Source organism: Tiliqua scincoides, chromosome 8 (genome assembly GCF_035046505.1).
Source record: "Tiliqua scincoides isolate rTilSci1 chromosome 8, rTilSci1.hap2, whole genome shotgun sequence".
NCBI classification, from domain to species: Eukaryota; Metazoa; Chordata; class Lepidosauria; order Squamata; family Scincidae; genus Tiliqua; species Tiliqua scincoides.
The window spans coordinates 36,677,269-36,704,679 of record NC_089828.1 but is presented as its reverse complement, the minus strand read 5'-3'; the positions used below and the strand labels follow the sequence as shown (position 1 = coordinate 36,704,679).

Genomic DNA, 27,411 nt, shown 5'->3' with positions numbered 1-27,411 from the left:
ATGGAGTTGGCAGGCCAGGGGGTGGGGCTTAGGTTAGTGGGGTGGAGTGGGAGGGACCAGGGGCGCAGCTTATATTCGTGGGATGAAGTGAGCAGGCCCATGGGCTGAGTTTAGGTTACTGGGATGTGCAGGCCTGGGGGGCGGAGCTTAGGTCAGTGAGATTTAGTAGGCGGTCCCGGGGCGGAGCCTAGGTTAGTGGGAGGGGCGGGACAGGGGCGGGGCTTAGGTTAGCAGGAGGGAGTGGGCAGGCCTGGGAGAGAGGTCTTTAAGCAAGTAGGCGGAGCTTAGCAGGGACGCTGGACCGACTGACAGGCTGACCCACAAACTGCGCGCGCAGCTGCCGGCGCACGTTGAGGCGAGCTCAAAGACGTGCGCATGCGCAGAATGGTTTGGCCGTCCCTGAGGAAATGCGGGCAGGAGGCCAGAGCTAGCGAGCCGCTGCCGTCGTCATGGCGGCGGGACCGTGGGAAGCTGGTCGGTGAGGGGGGACGGCTGAGGAGGATGGGGGAGCCGCCACCGCCTCTTCTGAGCCGGAGGAAGGGCGCGCCGGCCTCCCTGGCCTCGCCATGACCGGCGAGAAGAAGAAGAAGAAGCAGCAACAGAAGCAGCGCCTCCACCGCAGCGTCCTCCTCGCCAAGAAGAGCGTCCTCCGCGACGGCGCAGGCGTGAGTGGGGGGGTGGGGAGGCAGGTGAGGCATGCCTCCCCATTGGAGTCCTTCAGAAGCACCACTACCATGTGAGGCACCCACAGCCCACTCACTAGGCAGGTGAGGCATGCCTCCCCACCAGAGCTCTGAGAAGCACCGCCACTGTGTGAGGCACCCACAGCCCACTCACTGTGCAGGTGAGGCAGAGCCTCCCCACTGGAGTCCTTCGAAAAGCGCTGCCACCGTGTGAGGTACCCAAGCACCCACAGCGCACGCGTTGGTTGTGGGTGCTTGGGTGCCTCACATGGCAGCAGTGCTTTTTGCATGACTCCAGTGGGGAGGCTTTGCCTCACCTACACAGTGAGTGGGCTGTGGGTGCTTCACACAGTGGCGGTGCTTCTCGAAGGGCTCCAGTGGGGAGGCTTTGCCTCACCTCCCACCCACCGCATGTCCCTCAAGACATGCTGTCTTGCTATAATGCTCACAACTCCCCTGTAAGGCAGGCCAGTGACACTGAAGCTTGCTTATGGTGGTGAGGAGCTTCGGGCCAGGGGCTTCCTGATTTGTTGCTTTTATTTTATAGCTTTCAAGGCTTCGAAATGCTTTTCCTATGTGAACTTGAGGGTCTCACGGCTAGGGTAGTCCCATACTGCAACTCCCCTTGCTGCGTGTTGCTGATGGAGGTTGAGGGCGAGTGAGGCATTTCTGAGACCATGTGATGTGACTTGCTTGTCACTGAGTTTCTTTGCTGCTTTCCTGTGGGTGGTGCTCTCTGATGAAGGGCCCAATCCTATACAATTTTCCTATGCCGGTGCTGCTGTGCCAATGGGGATTGCACTGCTTCCTGTGTTGGGGAGGCAGTCATAGAAGCTGCCTCAAGATATTGGAACATTTGTTCCCTTACCTGGGGGCTGCATTGTGGCAGCACTGGTGCTGGAAAGTTGGATAGGTTTGAGTGCTAAGGGCCCTACTTTTAATTAGTAGAAGTAGATCAACTAGACATAATTAGATTGATCAGAGATCAATTAGATCCAATTAGGTCAATTAGTTCTAATTGATCTCTGATCAATGCTGCTAATTCTGCTCACTAATAGTACTTAGCTTATTGAGCTTTTGGAATGCTCAGAGACCTTTGCGTACGTTGTTTTGCTTGCAACAGCACTGGAAAGAGGTCTGGCAATATCATAAGAATGTAAGAAGCGTCCTGGTGGGCTAAGAGCCATCTAGTTCAGCTTCCTGTATCTCATAGTGCCCACCAGGTATCTCTGGGAGTACAGAAGACCACAGGATACCTGTTGCCATTGTCTTGCATCTGACCTTCAGAGAGAGGCTACTTCTAACAACCTGAAGGTTGCATACAGTCATCATGACTTGTCATTTATGATGGACTTTTTTCCATAAATTTATCCAATCCCATTTTAAAGAAATCTAGGCCAGGTGCCATCACCACATCCTGTAGCAAGGAGTTCCATGGATATGTGCTGGATAAAGAAATATTTCCTTTTGTCTTTCTGTCTCCCACCAGTCAATTTTATAAGTAAAATTTAGACTTAAAAAAAACAAACTTGACCCAGAAACAATTGGGAGATGATGGCCTGAAAACCTTTCTTTAAATCTATTGAATTGCACCAAATGTTCAGGCAGCTTTTTTGGGGGGTGGTCTGCTAAGAAAAATGGCTGTATTGAGCAACCCCGGAGGTGTTGTCCAGTCACTGCAGCCCCACACGGGCATCCTCACCAGCTGTGCCTGCTCCCAAACAATCTCCAGTGAGCCAGGCAGTGGCTGCCATGGTGCAGAACACACTGGGGCGCACCTGACAGACATGGCTGGTACCAAGCGGCTAGAACCTCTTGTGCCTGACAGGCCAGAAGGAGTCAGTCCAGGCCTTGTCAACATGGCACCGGAACAGCCAGACAGCCTGTAAGTGGCTGGTCTTTCCCCCAGTCAGGCAACAGGGGAGGGCGGATCCCAGGAACAGGGAAGTGAGGAGTGCAGAAGGTCATTTTGGACCAGAAGTGGGCCATGGTGCTAAATGTTTTGAGAACCACTGAGTTAGATGGCCCCTAGCTTACAGGCAATGGGCAAAGAACAACCAACACGTGAACTGCTTTGATACCATCATATTAGCTGATTGAAGAAGTGGAACCCACCTGATCACTCCCTTCCACCCCCTTATACATATACGGGTATACCTATATATACGGGTGAGGCTACCCAGTTGCTAAGTGCACGCCATTTCTGGGAAGAGGTGATGATGGTAGCCATTCCAGACAGGAAGAGATGTCAAATCCACAAGCAGCATGTGTGTGGGGAATAATAGACATTCCAGACAAAGATTGCTTGCAAAGGAAGCCCCAACAACTTGTTAGGCTGTTGAACTGCATAGGAGGAGATGAGTCAAAAAAACACAGAGAAATACACAAAAAATAGGGAGACTGGATGGGGGGGGATTGGGGTGTGTTATCCCTCTGTTACAGGGCAACTGGTGGGAACTGATGTTTATAGTTGCTTTTTGATCGAGGGGAGACTCAAAGTGAGGGCTTCTGTTTTATGGTTTTAATGTACTATGGAAGAGTTGGGGATCTTTGGAGGTTGGCAGCAGAGGCTTGTGTAGAAAGTGGGTAAACCAGAATAGTGGACAACTTATAGGAGACTTGGAAACGGCCTACTAATCTTTAAGTCTTTTGGAAGCATGAAACTGGCATAAAGGTCAGTAGGATTAATTTAAAGTAAGCACAAATTGCTCTTTTTTGAGTGTCAGTGCTGTTGTTGTGAGCTCTCATCTGCAGTCATAGCTCCTTGCAATGTCTCAAGTGACAAAAGTCTCAGGGGTCCAGCAACTTATTTGCTTTAGCATATGCTTCAAATCCGGCAGCAAATCAGTTATGTGTAAAACAGGTAATAGGTGCACAATGACATATGTGTTTCTGTCAATGTCCCACTTCTACAGGGCTGAATGTCCATATTGCTGCAATCTAGTTTTGTAGTTTTCCTGTGGTTGTCTGAATCTTCAGCTATAGTTGCATGAAAAAGGCAAATGCCATTGAGGATCTTTGAATGGTTTATTAAAGAAGGAGAATAATTTCTGATGGCATATCATTGTGATGGCTCAGACGTAACACCCAAGCCCTGTTTACAAGCATCTTCCAGGCCAGAATCTGAAATGATAATTTGAAGCTAGTTTGCCCAGATGATAGTTTGGTGTTTCATCTGAACCAACAAACCATGATTTGAGTCGTTGCTTTATCCTTGGACACCACTGTATGGGGATAGCACCCAGAGATTCTTGGAAAAGGCAGGGAAAGAAGGAAACCATGCAAATCATGGCTCACTTGTATGTAGAATGCAAATCAAGGTTTGGAGTCTGGTTAGTACAATTATGAGTTGTGCCCAATGCATGGGATTTACCTATAGCCATGTGGTAGTGATATGTTTTGAAGTAGCCACCTTATTTCTTCATGCAACGCATGTGCTGTACCATAAAGTCATAGCTTTTCCTATATCTTCCTATGTGGGTGCTGACATTCTCTTTCCCCTTCTTCCCCCTCCCACCCTTGTTTTCCAGCGACAAGGAATTGGAGATCCCAGTGTATACCATGCTGTGGTGGTGATCTTCTTGGAGTTCTTTGCTTGGGGTTTGCTTACTACTCCAATGTTAACTGTGAGTAGCTTATCTGTGGTCAGCAGCAAAGGATGGATAAAGCGGTCATTAGAGAGTCTAAGTGTGAAACAGAAGAAAAGTCTTTTTTTTGCTTTGTGACTTTTTTGTCAGTAAATGTGTAGTTTCAGCTACTTGTGTGTATGACTTAGTCCGAGTTGCAAAAAACATGTTTTTCCTTTCTCGTGCACACGAGTCACCTGTACTGATGTCTCGAGCATTGACTCAAGTCTGAGGCCACCTGACTTGGCACTTAGTCCCCATGCATGCGCACTGTTGTCTCTCTGTGTCTGGGTGTGCTTACTTACTTTTTCAGCATATGAAAGACCTTGTGGAGCCATCATTCATACTGGGTGAGCAGCAGGGAAGTTCCAACCAGGAGGCAGGGAAGGGTTAATGTTTTGTTTGGGGGGGAGTTGAGAGTGGGCTCTCTTGCCTGTCTTTTATAAGAACTGATTATCAGTGGCAGAAGGATGGGCTGTCTGAATTTTCTGGATGAGATACAGCAGAGGAAGTAGCCCAAGGAGGTTTTTGCTGGCTGGGGAAGGCCAGAGAGGTGGGGGAAGTGGTTCATAGCGATCACGCTTTGGCTCCGAGGGGGTGCAGAGCATTAAGTTTTGCAGGGAGTCTCACCTTGGCTTGCAAAGCAATACATATTGCATGGATCCTCACTGCCAGCTGACTGAAAAGGCTCTAAAGCAGGAACATGCAGTGCAAGGCAGCAGGTGAGGCAGAACTGCCCCATCATTGTCCATGGAAAAGTATCACAGCTGCCCTGCTTGCTTATACCTGAGGAGGCTCTCCTTACACCCTAGAAAGCTGGTGTGAGGAGAGCCTCCTCAGGTGTAAGTAATGGGGCAGCTGTGGTGCTTTCCATGGACAATGATGGGGCAGTTCTGCCTCACCTGCTGCCCCTACTCTGAAGGGGAGGCCCGCTTGCATGCCTGTAGTGAGGCTCTGTGCAACATGCAGTGCTTTCAAGCCGAGGAGGGGCTACCTGCAAAACTTAATGCTTTGCACCCCCTCTAGCTATGCTACTGGTGAGTTCTGTTGTTACTTGGGAGGAGGAAGCCTCGTTGAATGACCAATGCAAATGAGACTACTTCTGAATAGAGCTGCAAAAGTTTGGGTTGTCCTGGTAAGCCTCACAGATGCTGCATGTGCTCCTTCCTCTTGCTGCTTCTGTCCCTGCTCTCTCGAAGTCTGTTCCACCCCCTCTTGCCTTGTTTACAGATGGGATGGAGGCATAAGGGGAGTGGTTAAAAAGAACTCCGACACACACACCCCGGCAGCAGCTCCGTTTTTTTCCAAAGCGGTTTTTTAAAACTTGTGACTCAACTCTTCTTGAGTTGGAAAAACGCTCTGGGCAATTCGGAAAGTCTGCCTGTTAGGACTAATTTTCGAGTCGAGTCATGGGGGGCAGAGACTTGTGACTCAAATCAAGCTGCACTGGACTTGCCCATCCCTGGTATGCAGTGTATTCTTTAATGCATCTTCATAACGGGTACATATCTATTGCCTTCCAAAGCAGCTTTATAAACAAATTTGCAAAATTTCCGAACTCCCCAACAGTGTTACTTAACCTGCCTTCATACGGACACTAATGTTGGTTGATTGTGTCATATTGATGTTCTGAAAGAAGCAAGATTAAAAAAACCAGCTTCTTTCCTGTTGAGAAAAGTGTTCTAAACAGGGAGATGCCATTTCTGTGAGTTGACATCTTTAACATTGGCTACGCCGAGTACATTTTCAGTTCCCATCCTCTGAAAGGAAGAGCTTGGACTCTGTTGGTGGTGGTAGTTGGTGTTATGTATTTGTATGCCGCTTATATATGTATTTGTATGCCACTTTCCCACAAAAAGTAGTTCACAAAACTGTTTACATCACAAAATAAATGACACCGTGTTGCCAGAGGGCTAACAATTTTTTTAAAGATACAGAAAACACTAGCAACAGCCCCTGGAAAAGATCCCATGCTGGGGTGAAAAGGGACAGTTGCTGTCTCCTTGCTAAGAGGGACACCACTTTGCCAAGCACCTTTTTGCCCATGGTTAATAACTATATATAGTGGATACCAATAATACTGAATACATAGAACCTTCTGTGTTTTACAATGAATTAGAGGATAGGTCCCTGTCCCAAATGTCTCTCAATCTAATATTGGTCAGACTACATAAGGGGCCCTGAATTCCGCTCTGTGCTTTGTGCCTTGCCTTCTTGGCTTGCTCAGTCTATCTTGATGCTGTTGGCCATTCTGCTAGGATATCACAGAGCTTGTATCTCTTGCAGGTGAGCCAGTTTGCTGTTTGGAGATTTCGTAGACCCATGGAAGGATGGAGGTGGTGGTGGTGGTGGTGAAATTGGGTGCCTGCTACTGGCAGTGGGGAAAACACCACCTCAGAATCAGGAAACAAATTTGTTGAGAATGAGGATCTTACCTCAGGCATCTCCCTACACTTCTAATTGCCTATGTACAAGGGTATTATTATGTGAGGGGGGACATTCAGGCATCTTTCTTCAACCCACACTCTGAACTAAGTACAATACCAAGAGGACTACGCATAGGCTTTTGAAGCTGAAGATGTCCTTCACCTCTCTATCTTCCTCTATCACCTCTCTACTAAAGATGGCATTTGGCTCTGTATTCATGCAATAAACCATCCAGCACCTGTGGTGAGGGAAGGTTGTCTTCCTCACCTGGTGACAAGGCAGGGTCAGTTTTGTTCTAGTAGCTTTGTTTTTCAGAGCCACAAGTAACTAACATAAAGACAAGTAATGTTTTTACTGCTGTTGGCTAATGTCCATAATTTTGTGCAAAATTGTTGTCCTGTACCACTGAGCTCTGGCTGTTGGATGAAGACATCACCTTCATGTTTTGTGGGTTCTGTTTCATGTTAAGTGCTTTGCAGTTCCTACAAGGTTTCTTTTTTGAGAGGGCTACTCTGCCTCTGGCTAAAGGAGTGTGCTCCAGGACATTCAAAGGGATAGTGCTCACAATCAGGCCTCTGATATCTTATCTCAATCTGGGAAGCTGAGTACCAGGAAACTGCCTCTCATGGGATATTCCAGAAGAGTTTCTTGTCTTTGTTTTCTGAAGGCAATTTGCCACTTTTCTTAAGGAAGTACCATGTCCCTGTCCAGCTAATCTGGTTATCTAGTTGGGCTTTCAACAAGAAGCTGATTGTCAGTGTCTGGAGAGTGACAGGGTATAGGCTTGCCAACTCTTGACTCAAGCTTTTACTGGGTAATTCTCTTCTCCAGCATGATATAATGTTGTTTTCAGGGAGTCCTGGTGGTTGATCCTGATTTCTGAAAACTCCAAGACAGTCCTGGAGGGTTGGCAGTCTGGGGTTGAAGTAGGAAGATGCAAAGAGAAACCAATAAAACACTGAAATGAGGGTTTAAAAAAAAACAATTTGAGATAGCAGTTTTGGGCAAGAGGTTGGGGGAACTAGGGGGTCTTCTGTTTGTTCTGTCTACTCACAAGTGTCCAAGCTTTTCAATCATATTGCAAAGAGAGATTTTGTTACCTATCTCTTAACTTGAATATATTCTAGTTCGAATGTACCGTAGCATGTTGTAGTTATGATATAGCACTAGTTTCTCATGTTATAGCTTTTGAACTGGGATGGTTTCCTCATATCATGGTGACCTTGTCCATGGTCCCAGACAGCTAGCTATAACTTGTATTGTACCATTCCTTTTCCTTCAGAGAGGGCAAAAGACATAAAAGTTCTCTTTCATAGGAATGCTCCTTTACATTAGGAGAGAGTAGATCAATATCTGAGTGAAATGCTATTAGATCAGCAATATTAGTAACCAAAGCCAAACTTTCTTCATTCAGCAACCTAATTTAGGAAAAAAGCAGCCATTTTGTTTTATTGTTGAACAATTAACAGCCAGAAAATTGTTTAACAATAGCAACAATGAAAAGGTTGCTTTTGCCTAAATTAGACTGCTGAATGAAGAAAGCTTGAACAGAACCAAAAATGTGTGCATTGAGCCGAGTTCTGGTACTGAAAACAAATTTCGAACTGAGCATGTACTCAGGCTGCCTGATCACTCACATATGTCTACCTCTGGAGGTGCTGTTTTGTTTTTTACAACTGATAGCCATCAGGTTCCTAGTGGAGGATCCCAGACACAGCAAAGTCTGTTCTGCTAGCCTTCTCATCCCTGCTGTATGCCAGATGGCTATGACCTGGTGCCAACTATTGCAATCAGACTGGCAGGTTAACATCTCAGAATTTTCAACCTACTACAGGCAATCTTTCATTCTGAAAATTGCTGGCATTGACTTTATTTGGCATTGCTGTCCTTGCAGGTCTTGCACCAGACTTTCCCTCAGCACACCTTCTTAATGAATGGACTGATCCATGGAGTCAAGGTTTGGAATGTTCCTTCCTGCATGTGTGCACACTCATTCATTCACTAGTCATGCAAATCCAGGCAGTTCTGTCTATACATGTAGCTAGCTAAAAAAACAGCTTTGGGGCACAGCAGCTGTAGCTAGTGGTCAGACCAGATTTTAGGATTAACAGGGGTTACTTTCAATTCTTGTGTTCTTGGAATTTTTTTCTGTTTATTTATGGAAGTAGTGGCGGGGGGGGGGTGCGGATCATGATAAGAGTGAAGTATAAAGCAAGGGGGAAAAAGGGGTGCAGCTGTGTGTTGGCAGTGCTGAAGAACAAATGAATAACAGCTGGTAGGACTGAAGTAAGATTTAATTCCCATTATGACTGAATTTTTTATATGTACTTTCTTGAAAAAGATTGTCCCCATTCAAAGAGCATCAGGAATTTAAAGGTTATTCCAATCCTACCCATTCTCAGTTTTTCACTGTTATTAAGCCCTGCCTGCCCACCCCACTCCAATGTTAGTTGCATTCATTTGTGCTGTTTGCAACAAAGGAAAAATACCTGATCAGGACACACAGTGACAGTAATATGTTTTTATACTGTTGTCTTGATTTCCAGGCCCCCAGCTGTGCCAACAGCTGTCTTATAGTATTTGTAATGAGAATGGTTTGATAATCTCAAAAAAGTCCCCCTTTGTTGTTCCTTCATGAGCGAAGCGTGGATTCTGATAAGACACTAGTCACTAAGCCATTTAGTTATTTGATTTTTCTCTGTAAACCGCTTTGTGAACTTTTAGTTGAAAAGCGGTATATAAATACTGTTGTTGTTATTATTATTATTATTATTAAGCCCATGCAGATCTTGCTATACATGTTCTCTCATGTCTATACCTGATCAGCAATGAACTGTTCCTTTCTAGACTGTACAAACAACCAGGGTTGTTTATAGACTTATAGACCCAGGGTGAATAGACTCTTCCAGGGTCAGCCTAGTTTTCTGTGTGGGCTCAGTGTAAATGTACAAACAAAGGCTGTGTTCTGATTTACATGCATGTGAAATGTTCTGGTATACAAAGAGTGTAAATTGTCCCCTTTCAACACAAAATCTTTACTTACTTGCAGCATTTACAGATTGTCTTCTACCAAAGCACTCAAGGCAGTTTACACTTTCTAATGGCTTATAATTTAAGAGATGCAATACAAAAGAATTTTAGTGGGAGCACCTTTAGGTATAAAATCTTCCATATTGTTACATAATGACCAGGTGGAATGGCTATTAGTGGGGCAGTCTAGAGGGGAGTAGCCAAATGGCAATTGGTCCAAGCCAATAAAGGCATGGTGTTGCCTGAGCTTTCTTCCAGGTTGGAATGGCTGCTGATGGGGGTAGTTCTGAGAAAGGAGAAGACATTGTACTCCTGCTGAAACAGGTGTAAAAGATCTCCTGACTCCAGTTGTGCCAAGTGTACTGATGCAAGTGTGTCTATGTGATGTTGACCTGAAATGATTCTTTCCTCTCCGATTTTTCTTTGTAGGGTTTGCTGTCTTTCCTAAGTGCCCCATTGATTGGGGCATTATCTGATGTCTGGGGCAGAAAATCTTTCCTCCTCCTTACTGTGTTCTTCACTTGTGCACCAATTCCTCTCATGAAGATCAGCCCATGGTGAGTCGCCGGCTTGGAGTGTAATGCCTGCAGGAATGCTGGTATGGGACGGTAACTGAAGAGAATGGCCAAAATCTAGGAAGTGTAGCTTCAGATTCCACCTCTGCCATGTCAAAAGCATTTGCATGTGTGTCAATGTGAATTACAGGTTTTGCCTTCTCTTAAAATGGCCTGTGGACCAAACACTTGTTCGCATGATTAAATAGTCCAATCCTGTGTGTGTGTTATCTTGGAAGTAAGTCCACCATGTTCATTGGGGCTTATTTCCAAGATAGGATCATTGCTTAAAAGTGTGTGTTCAATTGGGTTAGAATAATCTGAACACCAAAGACACAGGAAGCATTATATGAAGCAATTCTTGCTTTTGGTGACCTGTACTTTAGCTTTAATTCTGCACTGTGTAGCTGAAAGTAGCAAAAAAGAGCAGTGGTCTCTCTCCTTATTAGCCAGTTCATCAAATAAGTTGCTACCATATGTGGACAGTGTGTAACAACAGAGTGTATTGGACTTCTAGGATATAGAGGGCATGGCTGCAAACTGCTGAGAGGCATTCAAATGTTGGTGGTTCATGTTCCAAAAGTCTCGGAGAGATGGGTTGGGTTCTTTAGCTCAGTGGTAGAGCATTTGCTTTGTAGGCAGAAGGTTTAGTTTCCTGGTATCTTCAGGTAGGTTTAGTTAGGCTTTTCTGTCTAAAATTCTGGAGAACCACAGCCAGTAAGTGTAGTGCTTTAGCTTGGTCAGCAGTCTCATTCGATATAAGGCAGTTTCTTATGTTTGGATCTATACCATATTCTGAAGTTCATAAGTAGACATGCAAAATAAAAGCACAAAAGAAATAGGCTCTTCAGAAATTCATGTCATTTAAAAGACTCAAAGCTGTATGCTTTTCTATTCTTAACTGCTGCCTTAACATTAAAGAGGTCTTGGAGTCTTATTGCTTTCCTTCTCAGTCACAGCACACTACTCTTAAGGTTACTGGCAAGGACTCGGAGTCCACGCCCCTTTGTTTTTTCATTTCCTTGAGTTTTGGCATTCACAATCTAGCTTGACCACAGGCTGCACCCAGCTTTCGCAAGCTATTCTTGGCAAAAAGGAAACTACTAATGAGGTGGAAGGTGTTATAAAAAGAGCTGGGTGTTTTTTTTGGTTAGGGCAGGGTTCTCAAACTTTTAGCACTGGGACCCACTTTTTAGAATGAGAATCTGCAAGCAGGAAAATTTTTAACAATCCTAGGCTGCAATCCTACCCACACTACCCTCCTACCCAGGAATAAGTCCCATTTACTATTATTGTTCAAAGCATATACATGTGCTGTTAAAATTACACATCTGTAACATTCCCCCAATGCAGTCACATACCATGATAGCATTGTCTAATATATTAAAAATAAAATATTGAAATGAATGGGGACCCACCTGAAATTGACTTGTGACATACCTGGTGGGTCCTGACCCACAGTTTGAGAAACACTGGTTTAAGGGAATTGGTACACAGCCCTGTTGGAACATGGGACCTTAAGACTGGATGCAAACCAGTGTTCTGTAGAAATTCCTTGTACTTAAAGAGACTGAGAGGAATATTCCAATAAATGATTACAGCTTTATTAAAAAGGGACACACAAATAGATATCCAAAATAATTGAAAAAGGATTTTTGTAATAGTGTCCTGTAGTGGTCACACCCTGGAGAGTGACCATTTGCTAGTCAAACCCCTTTACTATTTAAGAATATTGAAGTTGCTTCCATGTAAGCAAAATGTTTGAGTATAAATGTGTAACTTGGGGTGTTTTCTTTTAATGCGTAAATGAGTAACTTGGGTATGAATGAAGAGAATTCCTCTTAATCAAACAGGATGCAGGTAAACTTGGCTAGCAGTGTCAGCTAAAATACAGATTAGCACTCTGGTGCCAGATGATGTCTAGCAATTTAAAATGAGGTTTACCTAAGTTAATTCGAAATACAGGTGTAATCCAATGTTTTGGTACAAAATACAGAAGTTACTGGAATTGTGTTCAGAAAAACAAGCACAAACTGTAGATAAAATGGAAAACTATGACAGGATTACCAAATTGCATTCAGCTAGAGACACAACGTAAGACCATCATTTTCCTTCCAGGATGTGTTGTTGGGGGGCGGGGGGGGGAGAATGCAAACAATCAAGAGTTGGAGCCCGACCAAAGTGGAAATGAGGCCTGTAGGCCAGTGTTTCTGGGAGAACAGTTCATCCTGCATGCTGGCACCCATATATGAAGGCCATATAAAATGTTTCTTGATGTCAGAGTGGCATAACCAGAAATGCAATAAAATTGGGGGGGGGGATTTTCTCGAAACAAAGGAGGTGATTTCTTCAAGTCCAGTGGTAATTTTGCCTTCTCTTTGGTTGCTTTCAGAAGGGGACTTGTCGGAACATGTGCATGTTGTGGGAGGTGGCAGCTTCAGCCCTTCCCCTCTGTTTCATTTCTTAGCCTGCTGTAAGGCTTGCCTAGAGGGATGATTTGCATTTTTGTACAAGTGCGCATTGGTTTTTTTCTGAGTTATGAAAACAAAAACACCCTGTCCTTCAAGCTAGAGTTGGGGCACCAAACAAAGGACTTCTCAGTGGTGGCAGCACAATTATAGATGTCCCTTTACCATGGAAGGTTAGGCTATCTCCCTGTCATTGTCTTTGGGTGACTGGTCAAGGCTCTCTTGCTTTGGGAGGCACTTAAACCCACTAGAACCTAATTTTGTGCTTTGAGTGTTCTGGTTGCTGCTTCCGTAGTGGTGGTTTTTATATTCATAGTACTATTTTTTACACTTGTTAATAATTAGGTAGCTGCTTTGTTTATCATGACAATGTAATAAATAAGCCCAAGATGGGCTCTCAGAATGGCTTGTACTACAGTCTAAAATTAACCAGTAGATCTTCTGTGTATTGCATTGTACAACAGGTATGAGATAGTATGCCATTGGTAGGTACTGTATGTAGTTCTGTTTCTTTCCTGAAATGCAGCTACTGCAGCTGGCTTCTCTCTTTGTCCTGCCCTTGGGGGAAAGAACTCTGGTTCATGCAGCCAGGCAACAGGAATACCCACCTTCCCTGTGGTAGAGCTGCTCCACCTGGCTTCTTCTTCTTTGCCCCTGGGACAATGAAAAGGCTTGCAATCCTCCAGGCTGGGAGCAAGTTGTGCACAGTCAGGCAGCGGGCCATCCAACTGCGAGTAGTTGGGGGAGTGAGATGAAAGGTGATAAGTAATGCCAACCTGCTGAGGGAGCACAAGGTTGGGGGAGGGGAGTTATGCAACCCAGAGCAAAGCTTTTTTTTGGAAGGAGTTAGAAACAGCCTTACTATTAATCTGTTTGGTTTTTGTTTTTTAGTTTCATGTAAACTGCCTTGACCATTCTTCTGGAATATCAAATACACTTCTTAGTGTGTATTGTACAGATCATACAGTGCCTTAGATTGTACAGTGCCTGATACAACAATAAGCATACTGAGGCTGCAATCCTATAACACTTACTGGAGCATAACCCCACTGAACTCAGTGTGACTTCCTTCTGTGTAAATATGCATAGGATTGCACTGTAACTACTGCTTGTCTGTTTTGGACTGACCTATTGCTGAGTTGGCAGTGCAGTGCCATTTCAAAGAAAGTGTGCTCGGGCCTACTCTAACCACTAGAAAAGAAATGTTGATGGTCAATTTCTTTATCAAATATTTTAAATATTCCACCCTACTGTGTAAAACAAAACATGTGAAAAAGGTTACAATGTACAGGTTGAGTCTCTTTATTTGTGAGAGTTCTGTTCCCAGAACTCAGTGGATGGCAAAAATCGCATTAAAGTAAATCCATTTAAAAAACAAAATTCCTTTGCTAGGTGATTTAAAAACAGCCTTGATGACCTTTGTGACATAAGAGAGTCATTAAGCAGATAATCCAAAAATCAGTCTCTCTCCAGGTGCTTAGAAAGGCTTCACTCTGAGGCAGAAATCCCTCTCTTCAGCAGGATCCACAGTGTGAGGGAAAGAATGGAGGAGGTGATAATCACGACCATTTAGCATTCTTTTACATGATCTGGAGAAGGGAGGGTTTGCTTGCCTTGGAGTGAAGCGGTTTGAGTACTTGGAGAGAGAATGATTTATGGATTGTTAGCTAGCGGCCCTCTCTTGCACTAACGAGGCTATTGTTAAACAACTTGTTTCCTTTAATTTAAAGGGCCGTTCTCATTGTGCTGAGATAAAGCAGCGGGTGAAAAATTTGTGGATAATTAGATTATACCTGTATATTTTTTATTTATATAAATGATTTATATCCTGCCTTTCCCTCTGAATAAACAGAGCATTCAAGGCAACTTCTGGACTGTGCAACTCCATATTGTGCATCACAGTATTTGAGTTTCAGAGTCTCCAAGGTATAGACCAGGGGTGTCCAAAATTTTTGGCAGGTGGGCCACATCATCTCTCTGACACTGTGTCAGGGGCTGGGGGAAAAAATAATTAATTTACATAAGTTTACATAAATGAATATATTAAAGATGAACTTGTATGAATGAATGAAGGTCTTGCAATAGCTCAAGGTCTTGCACAAAGCAAGGCTGGCCTTTCCTTTGCTGCTGCTACTGCATCACAGACGTGAAACAGCAAGCAGTGGAGGAAGCCCTCATCCCACAGCTCACAGGAGAGGTCAAACAGTCGCCCTCATGCTGAGAGCAGTTGCGTCAGGCCAGTGTGGGCTCCAACAAGTCTCTGGAGGGCCAGAGGTTCATTGGAGGCTGGGGGCTCCCTGAGGGCCATATTGAGAAGCCTCAAGGGCCCCATGTGGCCCCAGGGCTTGGGCTTGGGCACCCCTGGCATAGACCATTGTGGTTAGGTCCAGTCAACTCAGATTCAAACACAGCTGGCTCACCAACTGGGCAAAGCCCTCCCTAGCCTCTGCCACCACCTGAGCAGCCAGGAGCAGCAGTGAGTCTAAGATACCTAGGAGCATACCTGATCCTGCAGGGGAATTACAGCCCCATTCAGAACATAAATTTCTGAACCAAGAGGACTTCTGTTTTGCCCTGATTTAATCACAGCTTCTTAGCCCACATCAAGATCCTTACCTCTTCCAGACAGCGCTGCAGGGTCTTAACTGTTTCCCTAGCATCGGATGACAAAAGGTAGAGCTAGGTATAATCTGCACGTTGCATCTCCAAACCCTCAAATAGTCTCTTCCAGCGCTTTATATAATTAACATGGGGGACAAGATGGAGTCCTTGTGCACCCCATATGCCAAAAGCCAAAGTGCTCAACAGGAGTTCCCCAATAACATCTTCTAGAACCTATTGACAAAAAAGGATGAGAACCACTGCAAAAGAGCACCCTTTCCCCAGGCACAGCCTGGCCACACATCCCAGAAGGTCACCTTGGCTGATAGGGTTGAATGCTGCTGAGATGTAAGACATGACCCATATGACTTCAGCATCCTAGTTTTTGATGCAAGAAAAGTTGCATGTTCTTGCCCTCCATTGTTGTCTCTGTTCTGGAGCTAAGTACCATCTCTTGCCTCCTTTTTCTCTTCCAGGTGGTACTTTGCTGTAATTTCAGTGTCTGGAGTCTTTGCTGTCACCTTCTCTGTTATCTTTGCCTATGTTGCTGACATTACACAGGAGCATGAGCGCAGCACGGCTTACGGCTTGGTAAGGTCCCTTGTTTGTCAAGCTCCCCTCACTGTCCACACCATACAGGCCTAGCTTTACTTCTAGGTGGAGATGTTAATTTTATGCCCCATTTTCCAGCCAAGATTGGTTCCCAAAGCACTAGCAGCTAAAATCCATACAGAGTTGCAATATAATTGAGATGTTGCTGTGTGGCAAGGAGGGAGACAGTCCGACAGTTAGTGTAAACATTATTATTAATAGAGTGAGAAGGCATGTTCTTGTCCCAAAGAGCTTGCAATCTAAAAGGTAGGAGGAAAGAACTTGTGAGGAATATGCACTTATTTCGTGTATACTTGCTTACAATAGTCAATAAAACCTTTATTAGGCATAAAGTATACTTGCGTACATTATGGTACAGTATGGTAGTACAAACCAAGAAAGGAAATAGCCTTGACCATGAAAATAAGTAAAGCTAATGTGGAGGTCAAGATAACAAATCAAAATTTATCCGATAAATGCAATTCAGCAATCGTTGGGAGAAGTTATATACAAGTTGGACAACTAATATGAATTTAAATCAGACATTTTTTAAAAAAATACACATTAACTTAACTCTGTACATCAAAAATAACACACAAGAGTGCCCTTGCATACACATTTTATACGTGATATTACATAACTGTCACAGAACCACAAGCTATATAAAGTTAGTTTATATAAATTCAGTAGTCCCTTTTATAGCCAAACGTGTTTCAGACAATGGTTTACTGGCTAATTGCACGAATCTGGCTCCTCCAGTATTTTCATGCATCCCCTTTGAGGGGGAAAAAAATATAATCTTTAGGCTCTCCTGTACAGAGGTTATAGCTAAGGCAATTCCCCAAGGGTAGTACACTGGGTCCTGTGGGGGGCAGTGGACTACCAGAAGGCCAACCAGAGGTAAATAAAAAACTCCTGGATAGGCCTTCTGGCCACCTTTTGGGTCTCCTTGACCAATGCCAGCTTTGTAGTTGGCATATGGAGATGAGTTGGGCTGGGAAACCAGGAATAGGATCCCTGCGTAAGTTGCTACCCCTGGGATCCACCACCTCCCTCCTCGCCCCCACCCGCAACCTGCTCCCTTCACCTCCTTGCATAGTTTGGCCAGTTGCATGAGTGGAACATGAGTTTTTCTGTTCTAAATGATAGATAAGATTGGGCTGTTGGGATCTCAGAGCAGAATAGGATGTGGCATGGCATCCACATTCCCATCCAAGGGAAAATAGATTTGGAGGCTTGCTGATAGTAAAGATGCCAGCACACAGAAACAGCACCTTCACTGATCTATGTGCTTTCTTCATATTTTTAAGCATAGCAAGCTGGCTGTTGTCTCTTTAAGACCTTGAGCTTTAATCCATTTCTGCCCAACCCACAGGTGTACACATTTGATCCCTGTTGCATATATGCAGTGTAGGGGACAAATTTAATAAGACTCATTTGCTGGCCCAAGAAAGGCTTGTGCATCACCTAAAAGGAATAAATGGGCCACTCTAGAGACATCATCTGGGCCTAAGCATCATGACCAATAATAATCCATTTCAACAAATGTGTTTCAGGTATCAGCCACATTTGCTGCCAGCCTGGTGACAAGCCCAGCAATTGGTGCATACCTTTCTCGTTATTACAGTGATACACTTGTTGTGGTACTGGCTTCAGGGGTAGCGCTGCTGGATCTTGGCTTCATCCTGTTGGCTGTGCCAGAGTCCTTGCCAGAGGAGATGCGGCCTGTATCCTGGGGGGCTCCCATCTCATGGGAGCAAGCAGATCCTTTTGCTGTGAGTTATTGAGGTGGTGATTTCTTTGCCATTGATTGCATTGGTTTTGACTGACTGAGGGTGGGGAATGGAAAGCTGTGTTGAAGGGATTTCTGTACAGGTCTCTTTGGGATGTCTTCTGAGAGCCTGGATCTTACCTAGGCCACAACTTGCTAAGGGAACATAAGAGCCCTGTTGAATCAGACCAAAGATCTCTCTAGTCTAGCAATCTCCTTCTCACAGTGGCCAATCAGATGCTTCCAGGAAGTCTGCAAGTGGAACATGTGGTTACTCTGATGTACTGGATTAGGAATTGCAACCTGTTCTGTTCTCTCTTTTTCAGTCTCTCCGCAAAGTTGGCCAGGATTCCACTGTGCTTCTCATTTGCATCACAGTCTTTCTCTCCTATCTTCCTGAAGCTGGGCAGTATTCGAGCTTTTTCCTCTACCTGCGCCAGGTATGCCAAAGGGACTTGAGACTGTGAGGGGGGCATGCAAGGAGTATGAAATGTTTTTCTAGAAGAACCACATTTTGTTTACATTGCTCCAAGTGATAGTACACAATGATGCAGCATTGTAGGGAATGGGAACTTGAGGGGGGAGAGCCAGGAACACAAAAAAGGTGGAGGGGGCTGCAGTTGCCTTGTTTGAGTAGGCTGTTGTGGTGACAGTTTATGTTCTCCATGTTCCTGCTGTAGAAGGAGTTGTTACCACAATTTGTTCACAGTTTTGCTTGTGTGTAGCTCTGTCTAAATACCTAAAAGAGAGGGGCTTTAGTTTGGCAAGGGGCATAGCATAGTACAGGGGTGCCCAAACCCCAGCCCTGGGGCCACTTGTGGCCCTCCTCTCAATGTGGCCCTCAGGGAACCCCCAGTTTCCAATGAGCCTTTGCCCCTCCAGAGATTTGTTGGAGCCCACACTGGCCTGACGCAACTGCTCTCAGCGTGAGGGTGACTGTTTGACCTCTCGCATGAGCTGTGGGATGAGGGCTCCCTCCACTGCTTGCTTTTTCATGTCTGTGATGCAGTAGCAGCAGCAAAGAAAAGGCCAGTCTTGCTTTGTGAAAGTCCTTTTATAGGCCTTGAGCTATTGCAAGATCTTCATTCATTCATGTAAGTTCATCTTTAATATATTCACTTATGTAAACATGTAAATTTATTCAAATTTTAAATGTAAATTAATTCTTTTTATCCCTGGCCCCCCGACATGGTGTCAGAGAGCTGATGTGCCAAAAACTTTGGACACCTCTGGCATAGTATGGCATACTTGAATGACAGCTTTCCATGCAGCTTCAGCCTGCACTTCGTTCATGTAGTTTGTTGCAGTATGGAGGAGGAAGGGAGTGAAAATGCTTAAATGGTGCAGATTAGGATTCAGTAACTGCCATCACCTGAGCCAAATTCAGAACAGTACCTGGGCCTCATCTTTTTTCCCCCTTCAAGATGCAAAAGTGACATGGAGAGCATGGTGCCTATAGCAATAATACTTGTTTGCAAGCTTCTGCATGGGAATGAGGGTTGGGGCCTTGGCCCACTATATCTGTCTTAAAACAGCCTCCTGGCAAAACTAGCTGGCAAGGACTATAGATAGTATCAGACAACACCTAGTTATCTAGAATTAAGTATTAATGGGATTACATTACCTTGGCAGGTCATCAGCTTTTCATCTGAGACTGTGGCTGCTTTTATTGGTGTAGTTGGAATTCTTTCCATCCTGGCTCAGGTGAGTATCTAGTTGTCCCCACCTTCAGATTTTGGTCACAAGAGTGCTTTTGCCTAGAATGGCGTCTCTCAAACACCACCTTCCCTTTCCTCTGTTGTCTGTCTTGTGTCATTTTGAGATTGTGAGCCTCTGGGGTTTGGCTTCTAATTTCTTGGAAAGTCCCATCCACCCAGAAGACACTGTGTAAATTTACTAAAGTCTCTTATCAAAATACTCTTATCTCTGAGACCTTTTTTGTTTCAGTGAAGTATAAGAATTTCAACTCTCTTTATTAAACATTCTTTTCTCCCCTGTCATTCTCTTCCAGACTGTCATGCTAGGAATTCTCATGAGGTCTATAGGAAACAAGAATACCATCCTGTTGGGTTTAGGCTTCCAAATCCTGCAGCTTGCCTGGTATGGCTTTGGATCTCAGCCATGGTAAGTGCTTGTTTGTGTGTGGCATTTTTAAGCAAACTGAGGATGGGGGAAGACTCATAAAAGTTCTGGAAGCTTAGTAAGTGACATAAGACAAAAGAAATTGAGATGGGGGGTGCTAGGAGTATAAGATGCACCTTTCTAGAAGAACCACAATTTGTTCATGTTTTGTCACAAGAATGGAGATGTTGGAGAGTAGTGGGCTGGTTGCTCCATCCATCTTTTCCAGTGCCTCTGTCAAAGCCTCTCTAATTGTCATGTACTGTTGTGCCTACAGTGAAAGGCTACACAGGATATCACCCTGTCAGCGATGCGTTGTGGCCACCCTTTCTGTTCCACATCTTTTTGTCTCATATGCTGATTAATCACCCTAACAATTAAAACTAATGATAAATTGATGAGGTTTCTTTAATTGGGTGACTGCTCTAAAAATTAACAGTCGCAGAAGGGGGGGATCTCTTTATTGTCCTACAGACTAAAGGCATACTGCCTCACTCACTCTGTGTTTCTTTCCAAAGCAGTTCATTAGGTTTCCTCTGTTGTCTCTTCTGCATTTACCCAGCTGCCTCTGTCCAGCTTCCACAACAGTTCCTTGGTTTATTGCCTCTTTTCCTTCCCTGACAGGATGATGTGGGCAGCTGGAGCTGTGGCTGCCATGTCGAGCATCACTTTCCCTGCCATTAGTGCCATGGTATCCAGAAATGCAGATCCTGACCAGCAAGGTGCATATTTATTTTTATCACTATACCATAACTTTTGACCAAAATCAAAGATTTATAAGGCTGAAACGTTGAATCAGTTCCTTTTTAAAAAGCAACTTTAATCAACTAAAAAATGCATCCAATTATAGTAATCATAATTCCCTGGTGGAGACAGGGGCATTCCTGACAGATGGGAATGTCCCTCATCGCTTCTTACAGGCAGGCCAGCCCAAAAAGGAGGGGTGGAGCTCCCTGTGTGTGGGGACCAGAACCCAGATTGCTCATGCCTCGCGCACAGGCTGGTCGCCCTCCTGGAGCTCTCCTGCACAGTGCCCTTCTTCCTCTCCTCCTTCGTGCCTTCCCTCCCTCCTGGGATCCGTGGCAGAGTTGGAGAGTCCTCCAGAGCTGGCAGACACCTTCCTAACCCCACAGCCCTTGCTGCCTGTCTCATGTGTCACTGCTCCAAGGTCCCTGGAAGGATGCAGCCACATGCCTGCTCCAGGGAAACAAGTAGCATCTTGAGTTTTGGCACACCTGGTCAACACCTCTCGGAGATGGCGGCAGGAAAGGGGGGGCAGTTGCCTTGCCCACCCAGTCTACCCAACACTAACGCAGCATTTTTGGTTAGACCAGGCAGACCACTCCACAAGTCCCTAGGTGCCCGGTTCTGCCCCACGCACCCCAGCTTCAGCCGGGGTACCAGTAGATAACAAGTGCCACCTGATATTCCCCTTTCTCCCACATGGAAGAGAATGCCTCTCTTAAAACGATGCTTGCAGACACATGCGCGCGCACATGCTCTTTTCCCAGAACCAGGACTTTTCGACCTGTTTTGTGTATGTGTTGCAAGTACCACTTTCAGAGTACAATCTTTGTAGTTACAACTTTTGCACCACCACTAATGCCAATAACAGCAGCTGAAGACAGGAATAGGTGGTTTGTCCCACAGTTGGGGCTTTGTTCTGTACAAAGGGGGGCTTTCTGAGGCCTGCAGAGGCCATATACAGCCTCAGAAAGGCTCCTGTACGTGACCAGAACAAGGTTTCAGTCATGCTCAGGAGATTTAGTAGGTTCTCAGTTGCAAGTCCCAAATACACAGATTTGGACCCATCTGTACCATTAGTGGAATAAGTACAATTGTTCGAAAAGCACTGTTCCTAACATGGTTCAGAACTTCATAATGGCTAAAAGACTAGCAACCCCTGCCAGCAGAACTCGTGTTCAGCAGGACATCATTTCCACCAGCAAGCACTGCAGAGCCACCAGCGCACTAACCTGTGGAGCTGCCAGTGTCCTTTTGTGTTAGAGAGTTGGCAGTGGGAATTGGCAATGATGGGGGCGGGGGAAGTATGAGTTTCTACGTGGGGAGAGAGGCAGAACAAGAGGGAGAGGGGTTCAGTAGCACTTGCCTGCAGCAATCCTATACATCTACCTCTCCCCTTCTGTCCCTTATACTTCTTGGTCCAGTGCCAGCAAAATAGCTAGCAACAGAACCAAGAAGACCCATAGGGAAAGCAGAGGCTTTACCCAGGGGGAGTGAACCAAAGTTCATTTACCCCAACGAGACTTCTTGAACTGCCTGCAATGCAGCTAACTCTTCATTAGCATGCCTGTGTCTGTGAGGGAAGGTGTTGGATAGGATTGCACTGTGAATTATGCTCAAGACTTTTCCAGTTCAAATCTTACCTCTGTCATGAACTCAATAAGACTTTCAGCTAGGTGTTCCCTCTTGACTTCAACTTTTGCAGCTGCAATATGGGAGGTCTTACAGAATTGCTGTAAAGATAATACAGAAGCATTCTTGGACATACAGATATGTTGTACAGATGCTTATAATTATGACAATAAGCTGGTTTAAAAGCTGCACCCATGAATGAAGACGGGAAGATGTCAGATACAGGAAGAAAGAAGAATACCTTGAGGTATAGAGAAGATCACTTATTGCCTGATGCACTCTAGAAGTGTAACCTTCTCAGGAGCACTGTTAAAGTGGGTCTTTCAGATTGTATTATCTTATCTTCCTTTCATTATGAAACTCAAGGTGGCAAATGTGAGTTTCCCAGTCACTGACCTGCTTAGCTCTGCCAGATGACTGTATCATGTGCCCTGGGACCAGTTTTTAAATGGTGTGGGAGATGGCTCTGGTCTCTCTTAGAAAGCATTGAACTGGCCTACCTGACAGAAATACTCAATACATCAGGAAATTATCTTTTCTCTACCTTGAAGATTCCTCTTCTTTTGTTCTTGTAGACTGTATCTGTTATACAACAAGCAAGAGCATGTGCTATCTCCTTTAAAAGGGCACTGACTCTTTTAATGTCTAGAGCAGAGTTGACCAATGTCCAGTGCCCATCTTTGCTTTCTACTGCAAAGAATGCCTGGTAGTTAGGCCTTGGTCTAAGGAAGGATTCTTGCATCTTTCAGCAGAAGTGCATGTTTGAGATCACTTGACACATTGGTTATGCCTCAGCTGTTTGACGTTCCTGATTCTGTGATCTTGCTTCATAAATCCAAAACGCTTTGGTGGGTCGTTTTTGATTCTAATAAGTGAAAACTTTGACTGTGCAAGGCTGAGGTCAGCTCATCCCTTGATAAAGGGTGTTTGGCTCTGCACCACCTCCCTGATCTGTGTTCCTATGACTGGTATTGCAGTACAGCCCAAGTATGTGGAAGCTGAATATTGAATATTACTCTGTGCTACTGCCCCACCTCTAGGTGTGGTTCAAGGGATGATCACTGGTATCCGCGGACTATGCAATGGACTGGGCCCAGCCCTCTATGGTTTTGTCTTCTACCTTTTTCATGTGGAGCTGAATGAAATGGCTGAGGTGGAAACTCCAAGCAAAACCATGAAACCCAATATGGCTAACCCAACTGATGAGGTAGCTCTTAATTTTTGTGTGCCTCCCTTTCTCTTGCAGTAGAAACAGTGACTTATCCAGGGCAGGGTGCATTTTTCTCACTGGTTTGATTTGCTGTTTTTTGTCTTCTAGAGAGGCATCATCCCAGGTCCCCCTTTCCTCTTTGGAGCATGCTCAGTCCTGCTGTCGCTCCTAGTGGCCTTGTTCATTCCAGAACACAGCCTTGCTCTGAGATCAGGCAGTCACAAGAAACACAGCAACGGGGCCCAGACCCACCTTCATGGCTCCCAGCCAGGGGGCTTGGACAGCAAGGAACCCTTACTGGAGGACAGTAGTGTATGAGAGCAAGAAGGTCTCTCTTAGGCTGTGAACGCTTGCCAAGGGTGGACTGCACCACATGGGCTGATAGTGGAAGAACAAGAAAGTGATGGACTGTGCTGCTATTGCAGTTCCAGAGGGTGGCAGGAAAACTATCCCTCTTGGAACCAATTATGTTCAGCAGGTGCAGAAGGTAAGGAAGCCTGTATCACTTGGTGCTGCAATGACACTTTAGGTTTGCCATATGAAGGATGTTGAAATGAGCATAGATGTCATGGGGAAGGAGGAGCAGCCTGCCAATAAAACTCCCTCTCCATTCCAGTAAAGAGGAAGAAGGAGGGTTATCTTATTCTTTCTCTTTGGAATAAACTAAGAATAAGCCAAGGTGTCTGCTCCTTGCCCCTTCCTGTGATGTGGAGACTAAAAACACAAATGTTGCTAGTAGCAGCCCTCTGAAACCTGCTGGTTTGTAACTAGGCAACATGCCTGGCTTTCAGCCATTGGAGCAGAGTCTCTTGTTTGCAGAAGAAACAGACCATGCCATACTTCGAGAAAAGAGACAGTAGCGAACAGCGTGAAGCTAGTCAACTTGGTTAGGGCAGTTTCAGGCATCTAAAACAAAACTTAAAGTGTCTACCACTTGCCCTTTAGGCACTCTGTTATTACCATCACTGCTAATTTCTCCTCAACTGTTCACTCACTCAAACTGCCCCCCTCCCTAGTTTGATGGACCACAATTGGCCTGTGTGAGAATAGAATTGGCCTGGTCTCTAGAACTCCAAATCCACTCAAACACCTGATAAGACTTTTCCAGCAGAATGGTCTTATCCACCCTCGGGGGTTGGATTTAGTCCATTCTAGTTTGCATGAGCACTTCAGACCAAAGGAGTGTGCATATGTGCACACATGCATGATAAACATTTGGGGAGATGAGTGGTTGCATGAGCCAAAGGATAGATAGCTGTACCAGCCACCTGGCTCCTCTGTCTGAGACCTTTCATAAGACACACAGAAGCTTTGAACTCCCATAAAGAGACAACAGGGAATTTTCAAGGCCAAGGAATGTGTTTCTATGGATGAAGCTCTTCTTGGAAGCCAGCTAATTCTCCCTTGTGCCTGTCCTTACTAGCGAGCGTGGTTCAGTGTTTCTCCAAGTTCTGTTCCTGAAGCGTCTTCAGAAGCTAATTGGGTTTTTTTGACTGAAAGGTAAATTGCATTAGACAAGCATTCCCTCAAGCTAGCTCCTCTGCCCTTTCCAATCTTTCCTTGATATGTATGACCACAGGGGAGTCCTGACTGCACACTGTTTAGGAGATGATGACTATGCATCCCTTGCGCGCTCCTCCCCACCAGGCCAAGTATTACCTCATGAAGGATGTGGATGAAACTGGTGCCAGTTTGTACAGCTCACTGTCCTGCATCAGAAAATACCTGATCTCACTCTTTGACATGGACCTGATCACAAATCAAACAATATTAACATATGTACATCACCTTTATCTGAATAATAGGTTGGTCCTTCTCTCTTTCTTTCATCTGTTTCTTTCCTCGAATTGGCTCAGGGCTCCATACCATACTGCCTTCTCCCCAGAGCACTTAAGAGCTTGGGCAACACTAAGAGGAACCAAAGCTACCAGACCCAAATGAAGAATTGCCATCATTCTGAAGGGCTGGAAGCAGGCTGTAGTCACTGTCTAGGACAAGATTTGCATGTCAAATCTTACCAATTTAGCCATTGCTGCTGTTTTCTTCACAGGCAACTCTTTCAAAAACAATTGGGTACAGAAAGTTCTCAGCTAACCTGGAATAACAGGATGGCTGATTGCTCATATAGCACTCCCCCCCCCTCCCAGTCTAGCTAGTCAGTTTGCCCTCCCTGGCACCATACATCTGGTTGTAGGACTGCCTCCTAACACCAAGCTGCTCCTGCTGCTTTGAAGCCCCCATAGGGATGCATTTGTCTTCTGATGTATGGAGGTCATCCTTGTTGTAAGGGTGCCGGCGACTGGCAGGCATCCCTGGAATATTATTCCTGCTTTGGGTTTGTCTGTCCTTTTTTGTATAGTCACAAGCCCTGCAGGTATGTGAGCAAGAGTCTCAGTGCCAGAAAAGCAGGAGTCCCCATTTTGCAGCTCAGAAGTGCACAAGTACTCTAGTAGTTTCTCTCACAGCCCAGATGATACGTGAACACCCAGGATCACAGTGGGTGAAAACTTCACTATTGTTTCCATGCCACCTGGTAGCCAGGTAACACCTCCATTTCCTTCCTTTGCATTCCTAACATTTAGTTACTTTGAGAGTTTCAAAATATTCATTTACAGAACTCTCCAAGCCAGTAACATGTTTCATTTTGTGTTTGGACTATTTTACCCTTTTTTGCCTTTGATTCCTCCTTTGTTGTCTGGATAAATATTAATATGTCACATTTGTTTTTATTTGTGGGGTGAAGTTGAGAAAACATGGAGCCACCCAGAGACAACCCCATGCTATGTAAAACTGGGTTTTAGTGGCTTTTGCACTCAAATAACTGACACCGATTCCTGTCTTGATTATTTGTACTTCTTAGTTTCCAATGAAATGTGAAATCTCTATGTTGATTTGTATTTAGAGTTGGCTAAAATTTTGTGAATTATTTATTAAACTTTACTGTTAAGGTAAAGACTTAACTGTCTTATTTTTTTCCCAGGTCTTCCAAAAGGGTTTTTCCAAAGGGTGGAAAAGGGGCTTTTCCACCAGATGTCTATACAGGGCCTCCCCTCATTTTGTGCTGCCTGTCGAAGGAAAGCAAGTCATTCTTCCAGATGTGCTAGCTTTCCACAGTTAAGGAGTTTGTCATAAGCAGGGCTGTGCATGTTCTGCCTGGGTGCAGCATACCCACATGATGCAATCCCACAGTCTGTGGGGAGGGGAGTTTCTAGTCTGTGATGTTGGGGTGATCCATGCTGATTGTATATATACTCTGCTTTTTGAATCGGATATCCTCAAAGTTCATCTGTAGCTCCTCCTTACCTCAAGAGAGAAGAGTCTGAACTGTAATGACCACCTGTCAGGCCAGAAGAGACTGCTGCAAAAACTTTCCATGTATCTCTAATTCACGTTTTGTGGGTTTTAATTCTAAGCCTCTTTAGGAGCCAGCCTTGACTGAAAAAGTTATAAATGTTAAAAAGGAACCTTTAAAAAAATAAAAAATGATTGAAACACCTAATGGGGGAAGGCAGGCTCAAAACTGTAAGGATAGCAGCAGAACAAATGGCCAACAATTGTTAAAAGGGTGTTGGTGTTATAGAAATCCATCTATATACATGACACTACACAAAGAATGAGAGGGCAAGCCCTGCCCCGTGGTGTACAATCTAGGAAATAACCAAGGAAGAGGAAGGAAATGGGAAAAGGGGGGAATAACATGTTCATTTCCATGCAGAAAGACATGGCCCCCTGCAGCATGTGCAGCTTTGCCTCAAGCACAGAAGGGCAATGTTGGAGAGTGCCATCTGTTGTATTTCTGCCCGTTGTCCAGGACTGAAGGCCTGCTTGGTACACACTTCCCAGCAGCTGTGTATATATTCAGGAATATGAGTGATGGATGTAAATCCTACTCGGGCACTGAATTCACATTTGCCACGCTTGGAGAAATGTCTCCCAGTCTTCTTGGTTTTGGC

The 27,411-nt window shown here is 44.9% G+C and overlaps 1 protein-coding gene across 2 annotated transcripts; it reads left to right on the top strand.

The window, feature by feature from the left end:
* Positions 1-392: 392 nt before the first annotated feature.
* LOC136658465 (hippocampus abundant transcript 1 protein-like) lies at positions 393-26,372 on the top strand. Of its 2 annotated transcripts, none has more exons than XM_066635067.1 (12): positions 393-665; positions 4,214-4,309; positions 8,631-8,693; positions 10,196-10,323; positions 15,866-15,980; positions 17,537-17,755; positions 18,078-18,191; positions 19,384-19,455; positions 19,763-19,875; positions 20,497-20,594; positions 23,289-23,455; positions 23,567-26,372. In XM_066635067.1, the coding sequence occupies exons 1-12, from the start codon at positions 567-569 to the stop codon at positions 23,774-23,776; spliced, it is 1,494 nt and encodes a 497-aa protein (XP_066491164.1). In that variant the 5' UTR covers positions 393-566; the 3' UTR covers positions 23,777-26,372. The 2 variants fall into 2 exon arrangements, with proteins under 2 accessions (XP_066491164.1, XP_066491163.1); XM_066635066.1 differs by having other exon boundaries at positions 393-689.
* Positions 26,373-27,411: the final 1,039 nt, after the last annotated feature.